Source organism: Nannobrachium achirus (genome assembly GCF_963921795.1).
Source record: "Nannobrachium achirus genome assembly, chromosome: 24".
NCBI lineage: Eukaryota > Metazoa > Chordata > Actinopteri > Myctophiformes > Myctophidae > Nannobrachium > Nannobrachium achirus.
In genome coordinates this window covers 34,552,136-34,570,057 of record NC_137831.1, presented here as the reverse complement: position 1 = coordinate 34,570,057, position 17,922 = coordinate 34,552,136, and the positions used below count along the sequence as shown (strand labels likewise).

The following is a 17,922-nucleotide window of genomic DNA, read 5'->3' as shown; positions in this document are numbered from 1 at the left end:
GTCTTTAATGTTACTACAGTTAATATCCATGCGACATCAACAATGGATTGTTAGATAAACGATTTACAAAATTGTAAAAGGCACACAAACTATGATTTACAAATTGTTAAGGCTATCCAGAGAGACTTACAATAAAGCAAGGTACAGTAAGGTACACATGCATCAAAATGTGAAAGACAGTGTAGACTGTAGAGCCTCATGGAACTATCACAGGTAAAACCAAGAATCTGGCATCATAGATAAGACAGACAGACAGACAGACAGACATACAGACAGACAGACAGACAGACAGACAGACAGACAGACAGACCGCAACTTCACTCCAGATGTTTCCTGCGAGACCATACATCTGAAGAAGCACTTCAGACTGTCTTCTCTTCTGCCATTGGACGGCCATGCGCTCGTCCGTCGCCCAGGTAACCGTGCACAGGTAGTGGTCACTGAGGAAGGGCAAAAACATGAATATTTACGTACACTGACTGCCTACTCTACTGTAAACTTTACAGTGGAAAGGATTTGAATAGCATAGTGAGAGACAGATAGGTCAGTGTAGGTCAGGACAGTAACAACGTACATTTAGATGACCGGGTGGCTGGTCACAGTGGTCAGTCTCCAGAAGGAGACTCAATTCTGTTCAAATTATTGTCTCAGGAATGTAACAAAAAGAAATTGACAAAATTCCATGAATTTCTGTGGTGTGTAATTGATAGAAAACAAGTGTTTTTTTGGGGTGAACTGTAAGAATAACTGTAAGAATAGTTTTTGAGATTATGTACCTGTGTTTTTTGGATATGTATACGGCTTTCACCACAAATATTGTACTTTTGACAAGTCCATTTTATTTGTATAGCACTTTTCACAGAGATAGCTCACAAAGTGCTTGACATACATCAGAGAAAAATAATAATAATAAAAACAGGCAGAAAATAAGAAACAGAACAAAAACACAGAAATGTACAGTGCATGTTTGAAACAAAACAAAACAGGAGATACATTTCACACCCTGGAGGAAAAGCTCACTGACTTTCCCCAAAAGCATGCTGAAACGGTAGTGTTTTTAGCTGGTTCTTAAAAATGTCCACAGACTCTGCGGCTCTCAGGCCACGCGGAAGGGCATTCCAGAGTCTGGGCGCTACAGACTGAAAGGTGTGTGTGTGTGTGTTTGTGTGTGTGTGCGTGCGTGCGTGCGTGCGTGCTTTAGCAGGAGCATCAATACTTTGACTGGAGTTGAGTACTACATTCATGCGCCAAAGATATGAACAGCATAGTGAGGGTCATACTGTGGGGGTTCATTTGGTTGCTTACCCTGAGCCGAAGTGTGATGGAACGAGAACTTCGGAGATGTCACTGGTGTTGCTAGCGTCCACTACGAACAGTCTCACTACAGGATTGGGAGTACCTGGCTGAATGAGAAGGGAAAAAAAACAGCTTCATGTCAAACCCATGTCCCAACGTATGAATGCATTACAACAATCTGTTACGCACGCCTTAGACATAAATGATGGGTCACCAACTGCAATTATCACCCATTTATCAGCTTCATCAATGGTTTGTGTTTTTGGTTGTTCCGTCACTTCCGAATTTCCCTTGTTTATCAATATGGCTGAAGTGCATAGAGCAAGGGTCTTCAACAGGGGGTCCGGGACCCCTAGGGGGTCCTCAAGAGTTACTACAGGGGCCTCCAAAACTTTGTGTGATAGATTTTTTTCCTCCTTTTCTATATTAACCACTTGAACCCTAAAGTCCATATTCTGAGAACTTTAGCCAAAAATAGCCGATCTACAAGCTCACAACGCCTCGGTGTAGAGGGGAAAAAAAGCAGACCAAGTACAGAGGGGAAAGTCAAGTTTATGAAGTATTGACGGTTCAAGTGGTTACATATCTGAAAACACAAATTGACATGAATCCAAAATACACTGATGTCAAACAATGAAACTATATGGAATCTATGAAAAGGTTGTGGGGGTCCCTGCTTCATCTCTCTCTCAACTAAGGGGTCCTTGGCCTGAAAACATTGAAGACCCCTGGCATAGAGCCATTATTATTCAGGCTTCAGAAGCAGTTTGGGAGGTGTTACCTTGGGATATGGGATGACCACGGTGTAGGGGTACTGGTCCTCTCCGTACCACGAGTACTCGATGTTGTGGACCTGCGTGTCGTTGAAGTGGGCAAAGGCCACAAACCTCCCCCCGGGAGACCACCACAGACCCTGGTTGGACGAGAACATCTCCTCTGGCGGAGCAAAGATCGGAACGCTTGGTCAGGTTCACTCGTTGTTGTCCCTTTACGATCAGCTACCAGCTATTCGACATGTGTTGTAGCGTGCGTCGTGTGACTGCGTATTTGTATCTTTGTCTTCTATAAAAAGGTGCTTAAAGAGGTGGTGCCATAGTTTTGTACTTTTTCGATTTTGTGTGTGTCTTTGAAGTTAACATTACTCTAATAGACCACGGGGTGGGGTTATAATGTGAGAATTTGCCTTCCCTGTGTATTGTTGGTTCCTGTAAGCTGAAAGCGTCAAAAGGCTCAACTGAAAAACTCTGAGTTAATGACATCATATAATCAATTAAGTATACAGGATGAAAACATGAAATTTGAAGTGATGGTAATATAAAGATAAACAACATGTGTGTGTACGTGTGTGTGAGTGTTTATCATTTACCTTCATAAACCCAGTCTGGGATTCCATTCAGGATTTTATTATATTCTCCATCGAATGTGACTTGCTGTGCTGCAGCAACAGGACTGGCCTTAATGTACACATTATAATTCCAAACAAATGCCTGGAAAAACAATACATGTACATAAAACAAGTCAGCAAACCCTCTGTGTGTAAATAATACATTTCATTATACATCTACAAACTCTATAGATCTACAAGCTCCCAACTTGTCACGATGCAATGCGTTGTGAACTTGTAGATCAGCTATTTTCACAATGTTCTTTTTTTAAATTGTAATAAAAAAAAAATCGTTTACTCAGGCTTTTGGGATCACAGCGAACAGTTTTTAAGTTGCTTGATTCAGTATTTAGATATTTAATCCTCAAACTAAATGTGACAAAAATGATTAAATAAATGTCATTAGGTTTTGTAGGATGTGTGAAAAGAAAAATGGGGGAATGGCATTGGCAGTGGAATTACTGTCAATAGATGTTTTTAGTGCCATCTGCTGGCAGAGACTAAAATAGCTCATGAGCCTACATTACCAGTTTGTGGCCCGTTGGAGCCCAGGAGAAGTACTGGATCTGGTGTGGAACATCATCTGTTGCAACAAAGTCCCTATAAAACAGCAGAACAAATACATTCATGCACTGATGATATCTTGTCCTATTTAGACCAGGAAAGTGTCACTTTTATTACACATTATTTTATTCTTTATCTATTCATAAATAGCAGATCTACACGCTCATATGAGCGTGTAGATCTGCTTTGTTTGTGAAAATCTACTCCTATTTTTAAAGCAAACTTTTTTAATTCAAATCTTTGCTTCTGGGGGTCGGTGTACATATCATAAATACATATCATTTTGGGGTGTCCTTGACCTGAAAAAGTTAAGAGCACTACTGACATAGCAAAGTAGGTGTAGAATCGGTAGAAAATCTTCAGAAATGTCACATTTATTTCTCAAAAATTATTTATAAAATTCCAACATAGCTGATCTACAAGCTAAAAAACGGGCATTAATTAATAAAATATGAAAGCAGAAAGCATTAAAATTAGGGATGTCCCGATACCACTTTTTTGTTGACCAAGTACAAGTACGAGTACTTAATTTGAGTACTTGCCGATACCGAATACCGATACTGTAAGTTACGTTTCTGTACAAGTGCTTAAATAGTGTGTGGCGCTCCAAAATAAAATGTGTTAAATAATTATGTTGTCATGCCTAGAGTGAGAGAAGGTGAAAACACTGTTCATTAGTTGAACTAACACACACAAAACTGTGTCTTAGGACTTTTGATATGTTGTTACCAACATATTTATGAAACAAAATGGTATCTGGCGCTGCTGTGAGCAATATCGGACGAGTACGAGTACAGCAAAATAGGCCGGTATCGGGGCGAGTACCGATACTGCGAGTACCGATACCGCATCCCTAATTAAAATGCCTTCCGAGGTGTGAGGTTATGATACGTACCCTGTCTCCATGTCATAAATGTGGTACGATGCGGTGAACGAATGCCTCCACACCTAACGGGACAAACATCAACAGGGAATGAGGAACTTACTGGAATTTTATTAGGGTTTTTTATTTCATTTTTCTAGTATGAATCATTAAAAGCGTTACATACTTTTGAGTAATTACTCATGAAGGCAACGTATTTAAGATCTGCTGACAGTTGGTAATCATAGGCGTCCACTCGGTCCTGTGTGGAGAGAAGCAGTGGTGTAAAATAACGAATTACTTAAGTACTGTACAAATACCTCAGTTTTGAGGTATTTGTACTTTACTTGAGTATTTCCAAATTCCAATAATTTTACCTCTACTCCACTACATCTGGGATCCAAATGTTGTACTTTTACTCCACTACATTTATTTGAAAACTATAGTTACTAGTTACTTTGCTGATATAAATTATAATATGTTAAAACATACATAAACCACTTTAGCCCTATTTTATCCACAACTTTCCAACATCCCATCGTGCATTGCGTAGAAGGCGAGCGGCATTTCCGGCGTCGCAGCCGAGTGTGATCTACAAGCTCACAGCGGTTGCATCTGCGACGCGACGTGAGCTTGTATGTCTGCTGTTAACCGGAAGTGTCCCGCAGATAATGCTACAGTAGAGTCTTGCGGAAACAGGTGGATACCTTGGCTATTTGAAAATAGCTGATCTACAAGCTCACAACGCGTCGCATCGTGGCACGTTGTGAGCTTGTAGATCTGCTATTTTCAAACATTTTGTACTCTTTTAGGACTTTAAGTAAATTTAGAATTCTGGACTTCTACTTGTAACAGTACTTCTACAATGCAGTATTGATACTTTTACTTAAAGGGGCACTCCACCACTTTTCAACCTATGTTCGTATAATTGGTCCTCACTCAAAAATAGCTTTTTCTTTTTTTCTTTTTTTTTCTTTTTTCTCAGAGGATGGCTGTGGGCAGGTCAGAAACCCATCGTCTTGTGACATCATCGATTGCCAATCCATCTTATAGAAACTGCAGGCTTTCTATTCCTGAAAAGTTGCAATTTTAAAGTGGAAGCCATTGTTCTCGCGATAATAAAAATCTATTTTTTTTTTTTCAAAAATATTGATTACATTTTTTTGGGGGGAAAATGATGATGTCACAAGACGATGGATTCTGAACTTCCCACAGCTCTCCTAGGAGACTTGGACTGAGTAGAAAGAAATTGTGATATTTTATCATGAACATTAGTGAGGACCTATTGTATGAAGAGTGAACTACTCCTTTAAGTAGACAATGTGAGTACTTTTTCCACCACTGGAGAGAAGGCACATCTGCTAGGAAGAGACTGCTTGCACTCCTCTTCAATCAATACATATAAATAAACCGTAACCCATTCAAGTATTAAAGGTATCCATGAACTACATAAGATATATAATGATTCCTTCTTCACACTACAACATGACTAGCAATCACAAAAGCACCTCACAAGTTACCACCTTCTACCATCCTGACTTGGTCCAGCCCAAACATATTGGAGACAGAACAGCAACTATAACTGCTAAGGTACATTAAATCATTCAATTATCAACTTAATATTAAACATATATTACACTCGGTATTGCACAGATATTTTGCACTGCCCCTCGTGACAACACCCAACATTCGATGACAACACCCAACATTAGTTTTCCACTAGTAACAGAGGACCTCTCTGTTATAGTACTAAACAGACCCTCCAGAAAAACGCGGGCAAAAATCCTTGATTATGCAGACTAAAATCTTTGATTATGCTGGCAAAAATCCTTGATTTTGCGATGAAATATGCAGGGTTTTATGTGATTTTATGTGGTGAAATTGCGGAATATGTGACAATGTGACATGCAAAATTTGCAGAAAGTTGTGAAATATGAGGGGGTTTATGTGATTTTATATGGTGAAATATGCATGTAGTTCCCAAATATGCGGGCGGAAATATGTGATTATGCTGCCTTTTTGAATTTGGCTGATTATGCGGGAAATCGCATAATCGCATTTTTCTGGAGGGTCTAACTAAAGAGATGGAGACCGTGAGGCCCCTGTTACTGAACACTCTAGTCTAAGGTTTAAATAAATGATTACTATCTGAATATAGCTCTTTAACCAAAACCTTCTGTTTTAACCAAAACATGTCACTGACACCACCTTTAACCTACATGGACACAATGTATGAAGTAAGATTACATATGCATGCACAAAGGATACACTCAAGCTAAATCACTTACGAACGTTGCGCTGCTCAGAAATTCCGTAGAGATGTTTAAGAACACGTTGTGAAGAAGGACTGAGCCGTTGGACTTGGTTAGATATTCAGTGTCTACAGGGAAGAAGAATGTGTAACATTTAGTGTTAGACAAGCTGAGTGAGGAAACACGCTTCATTACTCAAGATGTAATGTTTTAGCTACAGTCATTTAGCTACAGCCAAGACCTGGCCTAGTACATTGGTTCTAAAAAAAAATCAAGGACCCCCACAAGTGGAACCAAATGGACCTGTGCAGGTCCATTTGAGGACCTTTACTGTGCAGTGGCTGTGGGTGAAAATTAGGGATGGGACGATAATCGTTATCGTTTATCGTCATAAAAAAACACTCACAATAACCGTCATGCACTGGGATCAATTCCCCTTTTACTTGCAGAGCTATCCTGTACCATTTAAACCCTCTATAATTGGTCAAACAGACCTGGAAATACAGTATTATTTTCACTATAATAGCCAGATCTACAAGCAACGCATCGCAACGCGACACGTAAGCTATTTATTGGCAAATGCGGTGACGATCCGGACTGCGAGTGCGAGTGTGTCACCTGAGATCCATTGCATGCTGTAGGAGCGAGGGCTGTAGGAGCTGTTGAAGACGTCCTCCAGGGTGAACTTCCTCTTGGACTTGGAGCCATCCTTGTCCGCTGAAACACAAACGGCGGCAAAGGAGGTTTCAAATTGACCCGGTTAAGACACAGGCACTGTATCATGTCACACACGGCACGATCATAATTGTAAAGATCACCACAAGAGAAGGGTGTTTGAGTTGAAAAGGTTGTAATGATAGGTATTGTTTTATTGTAATACCTATTGTAATACCTTGTTTCGTTTTGCAGTATCATGTAATATCTTCTATCGTATAACGTTTGAACTTTGCTTATTTTTCTTTTTTATTCTGAAGCATTATTTGGATCTATGCACCCAGGGGCGACACAAGGGGAGGAAAGTGGGACTGAGTTACTAGGGCCAAAGGTGGAGGGGCTTACTTTAGCTATTGAAAAATAGCAGATATACACGCTCACAGCATGGCACTGAGTGCCACGCTGCGACTTGTAGATCTGCTATTTTTGAAAAGTGGTGAAAATGTGTGCAAATCTTTACATAGGTTTAAAAAAAAAAACTTGGAAGGATTTAAAATATTCAAAGACTTGCACAAAGTTTCACAATATTTCAAAAATGGCAGATCTACAAGGTCGCAGTGCGGCACGGTGCCGCACTGTGAGCTTGTAGATCTGCCATTTATAAAGCGTTCTCAGTCCCCCTACAAAGAATATTCATGGGGGGCCCGCAGTGAACCCTTGTACCCAGGGCCCAGAATGCGGTGTGACACCCCTGTGTGTACCGGTGTGTGATGCCACAATCTAATAAAATAAGTTATAACAATCTCTCATTCTGTCCATTTTGAGTGAATTTTTGCCTGATTTGTCTCTCCGTGGCATTTTAGATTGTTCAGAGGAATGGGTCCACCATTTAGTTCCGTGACTATATGGGGGCTGGATCAGAAGCATGTGACGGTGTTCACGTTCACCTGAGGACCCTTACAGGAGCACTCATCCAATGTTACTACATGGATGATAGCACCACAAAGGTCTTACAAAGAAGGCTCCAGCCGTCCCAAAACAAACTGGGCAGGCTACTGCTTGGCCTTACACCAAAACTCATTTTGCCCATGCTCATTTTGACAAGGTCGGATGGCTCAGGGTAGAGGACAGAGTACAGCGAATTCCGATGGGCCTGGTCTACAATATACGCGACACCACAAACACACCTTTCAAACTACTTCACAAATGCCAATGACGTCCACAATCAAAACACCAGAGGCAGCTCCACTAATTACGTTTGGCTCAAACAAGGGTTTACGTTTGTTTCCTGTCATGCCACAAAGATGTGGAATGCCCTACCAACAGTCCTAAAGGAGTGTAAATCCCTACTCTCCTCCAAAACCGCTCTAAAGGAGCACTTACAGGTGCATAGGTGGAGTTTCACCTTTGCCCTGGGAGGGCAGCTTGTGCAGCAACATGTCAACATCATGTCAACTTATCACACAGTCCACGACCACGTTAGTGTACCAAATAAAACACAAGTACAATAATGTGCGGTATGAGCAGTAATAGCAGTGCATCATTTTACAAATTGTGTTCATTATTAAAGTGGGCGTGACACGGCCAAAACAGCTAATTATGGCTATCAAATTAGCCAATTTTTTTTAACGATGTCATGTACCCCCATGTTAAATTACCCAATCAAATTAATTTATTGTAATTACTGTACTGAAAGTAGTACTTTCTGTACAGTAACGGCAATACCTTAATTTGATTGGGCTAATATGGGGGGAGGGGCGGAGTCGAGTATCCATATCATTATCTTTTGAAACTGCCCCAACAAAAGCTGTCCGAGGTGTGTTTCCGACTTTCTAAACCAACTTTAAAACTCAGTTCTAGGGGTAAAAATTATACAGCATTCGCTATAAAATCAGTGGTTTTACCGGTAAAAAATACAAGTCTTCTTCAAAAAAGGTGTCAGAGATTAGTTACGAGGGTCCAACATGCTTCTCCCCGTCCCTGAGACGGTTTTGTCGGCCATACCCTGCTGTCTCTTCCCCTAAACCTGACTGGAGCACCTGACCGGGACACCGGAGCAAGCTTAGAACGAGGGTCCAGCGATCTTCTCCTCAGCAGCTCTGAGCCCTTTTAGCAGCCATATGTCCTGCTGTCTCACCAGAGTGGCTCATACACTCTGTGTGTTTAGCCTGTGTGTGTGTGTGTGTGTGTGTGTGTGTGTGTGTGTGTGTGTGTGTGTGTGTGTGTGTGTGTGTGTGTGTGTGTGTACACACAATAGCTCTCGAAAATAGCCGTGCGGCGCTAGCCGCGCCACAAGCTAACAACAACGCATCACGTTGTGCAAATGGCTACAACACATTTTGTTTGATGCAGGACAATAATTATTTTAATTTTATTTTATTTTAAGTAATGAACAATAAGGGAATATCAGTGAATAATAATACTTAAAAAAATAGATATCTTTTACATTTTAAACCCCCTTTTAATTATTAATTCAGAAATGCTATCTTCAGAGAGAGAGAGGCTATTGCAAGCTGATCACTTAACATTCCAATCAATCAACTCAATTGTCGCCAGCTGGTCTCTGTGTGAGGTCGGAGAAACCTAGATTCCAGTGAGCATTAGTTGGTTAATTCTTTAAAAAAATCATAACTCTTGACAGGAATGGGCTAGAGACTTACTTTTTTCCCCTAAATGCTCTGAAATGCCAGGGGGGTTGTGCACTCCATATCCACCTATGTACAGGTGGCTGCATTTCAAAGATATGGGCTTAATATTGATGACATCATATACGGCCATAAAAGGGACAAGGACAGAATGTTTAGCACCGCTCGTATAGGGACTGACACATACAGAGATATTTGCAAGTGTGACTTGCCTCAAGGTAACCAAACTTTCAATTTCCAATTGCATCTTTCTCGTTTTGCTTTTCTTTTTCCTAACTGTTTGTATGATGTTTTGCATTGTATTGTATATTTGTCTGTCATTAAATGTTTCTATGTATTGAGTGCAAAGGACCCCAATCGAAACAAACCATAGGCTTTTTGGTTTTAAAATCCTCTTAGCAGACCTTGTATTGAACTGTACTTTACTGTGCTTTTTTTCTTCTTTTTTTTGTGCAAACTGCTAATAAAGTCAATCACTCACTTCTCCCACTGGAATTAAACTAATTTACTGCCATTTACTGACTAGTATGACGAGTTATATTCATGGGTCCACTCTGCCTATGACGAGTTTGACGAGTTTGGACCTAATTTGCATTAAAAAAAATATTTTTGGACCCCATTCTATCTAGTAAACATGATTTCAATCGCGATTTTGCATGTTTCACCCTCATACAACCCCATCTTTCAAACAGGGCAGCCATCTTTGTTTACATAACATGTATAACATAATGGCTGATATCTCATGAATGCCTGAACGGATTTCCAATCGGATTTTTCTTTGTTTGAAAGCTGTGAAAAACATGCACACACATGGTGCATGATTTGTGCATGGGTGTGCATGATCCGTGCACTATAAATTACATGGAAGTCTATGGAGACTTCTGGCAGGAAAACCTGAAAGACAGCATATTCAAAATGGCAGTAAATGAGTTGACTCATCTGGGGACCCCCGCAAAATCATGTGGGGAGTCTGGGTACCCCCAGGTTAAGAACCTAAACTGTCAAACTATACTATAGAAACTAGTCAAACGTTGTCTGTATATATTTTTTTTAACTAGCTGATCTACAAGCTCAACACCTCCCAATGTGAGGCATTGTCAGCTTGTAGATTGGCTATTTTCACAATGTATATCTGTGGAACCAAGTCAAACTAAATGTAAAGCCTCAACTCTGACCATTCCAAGTGCTTATCATGTTGGGGGGACCCTAGTTCAAATATGATTGTTTTAGTGGGGGTCCCCAGTTCAAATATGATCATTTTGGGGGGTCACCAGGTCAAATATGTTCATTTTGGGGGGTCCCCAGTTCAAATATGTTTATATTTCTGGGGGGGGGGGGGTCGCGGGTTGACACGGCTGAGATTCACTGTTCTAAAGAGGCGCCGGACACATATTTCACACAGATTCGGGGAGTAAAGCAGAGATGGCGGATCTTGCTTTTCTCTTGTTTGTCTTGGGTCCCAGCCATAGACATAAATAAGGTGGACGCCTCAATGATCACTGGGCTGCATGTCAACAACGCTCCCAAGCAACTGGCAGCTTGCTACAATGCCACTGTGTATGCTGAGTGGACAGTGATTCAACTGTCAGATAAAAAGCCTTTCTGGGGGTTTTATGCAGTGGTGTTAAAGGTGATACACCATGAAATTTCACTTTTCCTATTTTAAAACCTTTTTTTGGGGTCCCACTAGCACCTTCTATCCTCACAAAGTCCCATTTCTGACCGTTGTGTCTTTCTCTGGTTTTGGGAAGGTGGAGGTTAAAAGTATCCCACGGGTTCTCAAAACAGGCTATCCAGATTTGCTGCCGATTGTGACGTCATCTGCCGATTGTGACGTCATCATAAAAAATAATTTTTTCAAAATAAAAAAATAAAATAAAAAAAAGTTTTTTTCAAAACATTTTTTTTTTCAAAAGGATTTTGGAGGGGGTGGCGCAGTTCAGGCCAAAGGTGGTACTGCAGCTGAAATGCTCTGAGAGCCATTCAAAAATGAGAGAAGCTCTCTATTCAGGAGTGGTAATTTAGCCTCAAACCTTTTGAAAAACGTTTTTGGGACATAAACAATATGACATAAATACTTTTTAAATGCATGGTGTATCACCTTTAAGTAAAAGTATCAATACTGCAATATAGAAATGTGGTACCAAAAAGTTCGTAAATAAACATTGACTTTAGTAAAAGTACAAAAGTATCAAAATGTAGCCTACTTCAAGTGCCAAAGGTAGAAAGTTCTCATTATGCAGAATGTCCCGTTTAACACGTTTTCAAAAGTATACAAAAGTTGTTTGAATAAATGTACTTACACCACTGGAAAGTACAATACAAAAACATAAGATAGTACTACTCTTGCTTCATAAACATAAATGCAATAAGAATGTTGACAGCTAGAATCACCACTGAGATTCAGATAATAATATATATAACTTCAACAGCCTAATATAACTTCAACAATGCCTACACAGACAACATCTATCAACATCTAGCCGCAAAATGCAACACTAGATTTCTTTTAATCTGATGAATCTAGGGTTGCAATACCTGCCATAGGATTTTTTTTGTCTTTTTTTGTTCTCTGTATTAAACACCAAACTCACTAATATTGCAGCTCTATGGAAAGCTTGAATAATCCAGTTTCTGTCTGCAAAGTGTGAAAAATCCACCATAGACATGTTATGAGTTACTTTCTGACAAGAAATCTGAGCAGACATGATATAAGTGTTGAACTTTGGAAGCGCTCGTCTTCTATAACACCATGTCCCGCTGCCTCCTGCATTAGGCTATCTGACATTTAGAACCAGGTGGTAGCCTACACAGGACCGTTGAGTGATTTCCCACAAGCGCTTCCAAACTCCAGCACTTTATCTCCAGAAAATTATCACCTGAACTGAATTTCTTGACAAAGTAACTCATAACATGTCGGTGGATTTTTCTGACACAAACACTTTGCAGACAGAAAGTGGATTATTCAAGCTTCATAGAGCCGCAATATTAGTGAGTTTGGTGTTGTTTAATACAATCAGAACAACGTTGTGATACATTGAATACCTATGGAAGGTATTGCAACCCAACAGCTACACAGATATATACGTACACTAGCCGTAATCAACTCTTAGATCCAATTTTTCAAAGTCACCCCCACCTTGCCGACTTGCCGTGTTCAAAGACTCCCTAAAAAAACATCTAATTAAATCTCCCCTGCTTTTTAGTCTTAGCTTATTGTTTTAGTCTTTGCCTTCTAACTTTTTTCTCTCCCAAATAAAGTTAATTTAGTTTTGTTTTGTTTTGTTTCGTAAAGCAACTTTGGTAGGCCTGCTATGAAAAGCACTATAAGTGTGATGTATTGCAGTGTGAGATGCAACAAACAACAAATGTGCTAATTCACACACATCAATGAAGGCATCTCTACAATCTCTACAAAGAAGAAGTATCCAATACTGTACATACTGACGATGCTCTTGAAAAGAACAACACATAAGCAGAACAGTTGGAGGAATCCTGCCATGTTGCTGTGCATTCTGCCTCAACACCTGATCCAATGACTTCAGTGTCTGTGGGGGGGGGGGGGGGGGTGGGGGGGGCATGGCCCCAAACCACGCCCCCCAAACAACCCACACCCCCGCCGAAAAATTACAGTTTAATTAGTCAGTACAACAAACATTTTGTACTAAGCCTACGGTGTTTATCATAATAAACTGTACCACAGAAGTAACAGAATTTGTGAATTTGTGAGTGCCAAATTAGTGAGTGCCAAAAGATGTGAGCATGTGCAGTTGACTCTGAAGCGGGTTGCCATGCAAAAAGGGTGAAAATCCCCCAATCCAAGAGAAAAACAGGAGAAATGCTGGTGCAAGAGAAATGGTCAAAAAACAGGAGACTTCTTCCAAATCCAGGAGGGTTGGCAGGTAACACACACCTAACACACCTGATCTTGAATGAGTTGATTACTTTGCTCGAGAGGAAACTGGAACACAACATCAAAATAAAAGCCCACAGTCCTTCGCCCTTGTAAACATCAGCATATTACAACAAATTAAAAGTCACGGTGCAACTCTAAGAGAACACTTCCATTGAGACAGTTAGATTATTGAATCTTGAACATCAGGTCAAAATTTGTGTCAGATCCTGTGTCAATAGGCGAGACATGGCCTTTATCCCCTGAGCAAGCAGGCAGGCTCTATTAGCTCAATGGTAAGAAATGTCAGTGGAAGCAGGAAATCGGGTACAAATCCAGGGTAGTAGAATAATGTTACTGCTTCAATTAGAATTATCTCTAATTAATATTTACAATTTTATTACATACCTGCATGCCACTGATGCAGGTATGTCAACAGAGGTAAATACTACATTCTCTATAATTATCAAACAGACCAACTACGAGTCCATATTTACAACATATTACAGTGATATATAATGTGGTGCAGGTATCAGACCCCTGGCGAGTTATTAGTAGGCTAATTTAAAAGTTTATTGTTTTATAGAACTACTCTTGTATCACTGTAATCTCAAAACAACAAATACATCTGTGCTTGTAAAGCAAGGACCAGACCGTCTGGCCTGGGAATTAAATCTGTCATATCTACAAAAGAAATGCAGTTTTAACAGAATGCAAATTTCAATTCAATAGACCATATTCACACGGCGGTCATTTTTCTATCAAGTTAATGAATTGCCATCCCGTTTCCACCCATTTTATCAATGGGTGGAAACGTATTTTATTGCAGTACCCCCTTATACTGATTTCTGAAGCCATGTAGGTTTATGCCTGCACTCCGAAAGCAATAAACCTGAGTTTCCTCTCAAATTGCCTACATTTAGTCATCCTGCGTTTGGGTTCTGCTTGTAAACCCAGTTGTGGTACTTAAACTGCACACTGACCAGATATGGAGATACAGTATCTTAACAGAGGCTTGTACAATGACACAACATCAGTGTTGTCGTTGCGACCGTAGGTCGCAGATAGTATGTGAGCTTGTCCATATGTATCTCTGTCTGTCTGTCTGTCACGCCTGACACTGTGGGTTCTATGGGTTTGTTGCTCTGACATCATGCTTTGATGTCACTGTGATGTCAGGGAACCACTCTCAACAGAATGGGTTTGCAGCTCTAACATCACCCCCTGGCTTCACAGTGATTCAACACTAACAGAATCCCTTTTTAATGCACCATTTACCCATATATGGAGTTCCCTGATGTCATCAATATTAAGCCCATACCTAACAGGAGGACTTCATATGGGACTGCCCATATATGGAGGCCACATCGGCCACATACCACACTAACAGAATCCATATATGGCCAAGACAGAAGGCCAAGACAGCCCATATCTGTGTGGCTGGTTCTACGCACCAAGAATTGACGCATCACATGTCGCCCTGAGGGGTCTTACTAGTATAATATGTTATAGGATCTGTCTGTCTGTCTGTCTGTCTGTCTGTCTGTCTAGTATCACAAAATAATAAAGTATACAGTACATAAATGGCAGTAAGTGTACACAACAAAAAGAGCCAAAAAAGTGGTCACATTCTTCAACATAACTATGACCTCGATGACCAAGACTCACACAGAAATATGGCCGTGGGCACGGCTATCAGCACGATCACCACGGTCAACCCCAGCAACCCGAGGATCACCTTGGACATCTGCACCTGGTGGAGTCAAATGACCAACGTTAAGACATTCCGACTTGAGGCCGATTCTACGAATGCCTTCTAAATCAATGGTTCTCACACTTTCAAGATCTTTCCAAAAAAAGTTCAAAAATAGAAGATGTACAAGCAGGGGCGTCACAAGGGGGGGAGTGGGACAAAGTTACTAGGGCCCAAGGTGGAGGGTCCTGGAATTATTTTATACTTTAGCTATTGAAAAATAGCAGATCTACAAGCTCGCAGTGCTTGTAGATCTGCTATTTTTTTTAAAGAAAAGTGCAAATCTTTGAATATGTCTTTTTTAAGCCAACATTTGTAAATCAAATTTTGCTTCAGGGAGGGGGTCCCTGGAACTAAATATTTTGAGATGGGGGTCCGTGGCCAAATACTACATTTTGGGGGTCCTTGACATGAAAAAGTTTGAGCACCACTGACATAGAAACATAGGTTTTTCAAAAAACCTATAAGGATTTGAAATATTCATAGCAAATCTACAAGCTCACAGCGCGGCACTGTATTTTTCAATAGTTAAGCACAAAATTACGCGTAATAATGTGTTCCCTGTTGAAGAATATTCATGGGGGGCCCGCAGTGAATCCTTGTACCCAGAACCCAGAATTTGGTAACCCTGGGTTAAGGTCGCATGAGAGGAAGAGCATGTGCGATCATTCCCAACCCAACATTTGTGTCAATGTAGACAGGGATGGGTTATATGAATTTGAATCAATATCATTATTAATCTTGAAGCATTTTCATCGATTAATAACGATTATTTAAAAAAAAGAAGAAAAAAAAGAAAGAAACAACCTCACATTGCCTTGTAATTTGCTCTGCAAACTTGCACAGTATATTGGCTAATTGGGGTATATGTTTAATCAAGAGTAATCGAGGGTAATCGATTTAGAATTTCGAATTTTCCAATGTTGAATCGAAAAACCAAACCTGCTTCTTGATTATTCAATAAAATAAAATAAACATCAAATATATATTTTTCGGTCACTTGCCCGACCCTAGTTCAAACGCATTAATGATGATTCCAAAAAACGGCGCGTATACGAACCATGGTTGTGCTCTGGCGTGAAGTGTTGCGTTACTCCGTTCACCTCACACTTTCATTTACACTTGTATAGTGACCTGCACTGTAGCGTGGTGCACGGTATCTGCCACCTCTGGTGTTCTGTTAAACATTATCTCAGGTTCCCGTTTCAAAGGTGGCACCATAAAAAAACAGAGAGGAGTAAAGTTCGTCTACGCTCAAAATAAAAAGCACTAGAGACTGTTCTTTGGCGCGCAATAATCAGATGGGAAGCCTTTTGGTGCTCTCAAAATGGGGTCCCGGGACACCCAGGGGTCCTTTTGAGGGGGTCCCCTCACAATTATTTAACCACTTTATACATGTATATATACTGTCTATTCAAAAACATCTGCTATTTTTGGAAAATATCCAAAATGTTGCATATGTAGCCCCCAGCCAAGACCTGGCCTACAACTTCCCTATTGGCACAACTTCCCTATTGGCACAATAGGGAAGCTATCACTCTGACATCACGCTCTGGCTTCACTGTGATGTCACACTAACAGAATCCCTTTTATGCCCATATACAGAGTTCCCTGATGTCATCAATATTACACCCGCATATCTAACAGGACTTCATATGGGAATGCCCATCAGCCACATACCACACTAACAGCTGGTTCTACAGACAGGGATCTCCATGTATGGGCATAAAAGGGTATGATGTCAGATGTCATAAACATCATAGGACTTTCACATAACGAATAACTGAGTAAGCATGTTTGGGCTCTCACAGCATATCTCCATATACATTACATGGATCTATATGGGTACAAGGGGTCTCCATATATGGGTAACTGTAATAAGTAATAAAATCACCTTTTCACATTACTTTGCTCTCATTACTTTCCAACACTGCTGCTTACATTAGTGTTGAATACACGGTCAATAGAGGGAGTCTTCTCTTTGTGTGCTTTTTATATTAGTATATTCTTGTCGTCAGCTATCATTTCCCAGAGTGCTCTGCTCTTACAGTACCTGTTCTTCCGTGAGGTTGTTGAACGCTCTGATGTGTCTGAGGATTGTGGCGTCATCTTCCTGGATTAATACTTCCTCCATCGGTGTGTGGTTCCCAGCTTGATGCGCAGGTCAGAGCAGTGGTATTTCCCTGTCGCTATTCTCCCCAAAGTGGGCTGCCAATCTTATCCTTCTGCGGCAGTCCCCTTGCGTTCTATTCTCTTTGTGTTATATTCTGTTGTTACTTGTTTCTTAGATCTCCACGGTGGGGATATAACTACACAGTCCTTTCTCCAGGAGACTCGGTTGTTTTCCACCGGGTTGGAAGTGGTTTGACAGGTTAATTGTGTTGTGAATTTTGGCGAGAGAGAGAAAGGGAGAGGGTAGCTGGCAGTGGTGTGAAGTAACTTAAGTACATGTACTCATTTCATTCTCACAGAACAATGTTCCTTTGAGAGATTTGTGTAACCAGGTAGACCTGTAGGTCAGCATCAGCCAGGTGCTCCTTGTCTCAAATTAAGGGTGGGGTTTATTGGCAGATCACATTCAGGGAGTAGAATCCCAGATAAATCATTTTTTTTCTGAGTT

The 17,922-nt window shown here is 40.5% G+C and overlaps 1 protein-coding gene across 1 annotated transcript in view; it reads right to left on the bottom strand.

Moving 5' to 3' along the window:
• Positions 1 to 17,436, bottom strand: part of LOC308280245 (dipeptidyl peptidase 4-like) — a gene marked incomplete at both ends in the record, with an annotated part of 32,813 nt that extends 15,377 nt beyond the window's left edge. Inside the window, 11 exons of the mRNA XM_080720506.1 lie at positions 311 to 440; positions 1,306 to 1,403; positions 2,078 to 2,232; positions 2,663 to 2,783; positions 3,208 to 3,280; positions 4,140 to 4,192; positions 4,294 to 4,368; positions 6,395 to 6,486; positions 6,977 to 7,075; positions 15,218 to 15,302; positions 17,356 to 17,436. Coding sequence (XP_080576632.1) covers positions 311 to 440; positions 1,306 to 1,403; positions 2,078 to 2,232; positions 2,663 to 2,783; positions 3,208 to 3,280; positions 4,140 to 4,192; positions 4,294 to 4,368; positions 6,395 to 6,486; positions 6,977 to 7,075; positions 15,218 to 15,302; positions 17,356 to 17,436 — 1,062 coding nt within the window. The remainder of the gene's footprint in view (positions 1 to 310; positions 441 to 1,305; positions 1,404 to 2,077; positions 2,233 to 2,662; positions 2,784 to 3,207; positions 3,281 to 4,139; positions 4,193 to 4,293; positions 4,369 to 6,394; positions 6,487 to 6,976; positions 7,076 to 15,217; positions 15,303 to 17,355) is intronic.
• Positions 17,437 to 17,922: the final 486 nt, after the last annotated feature.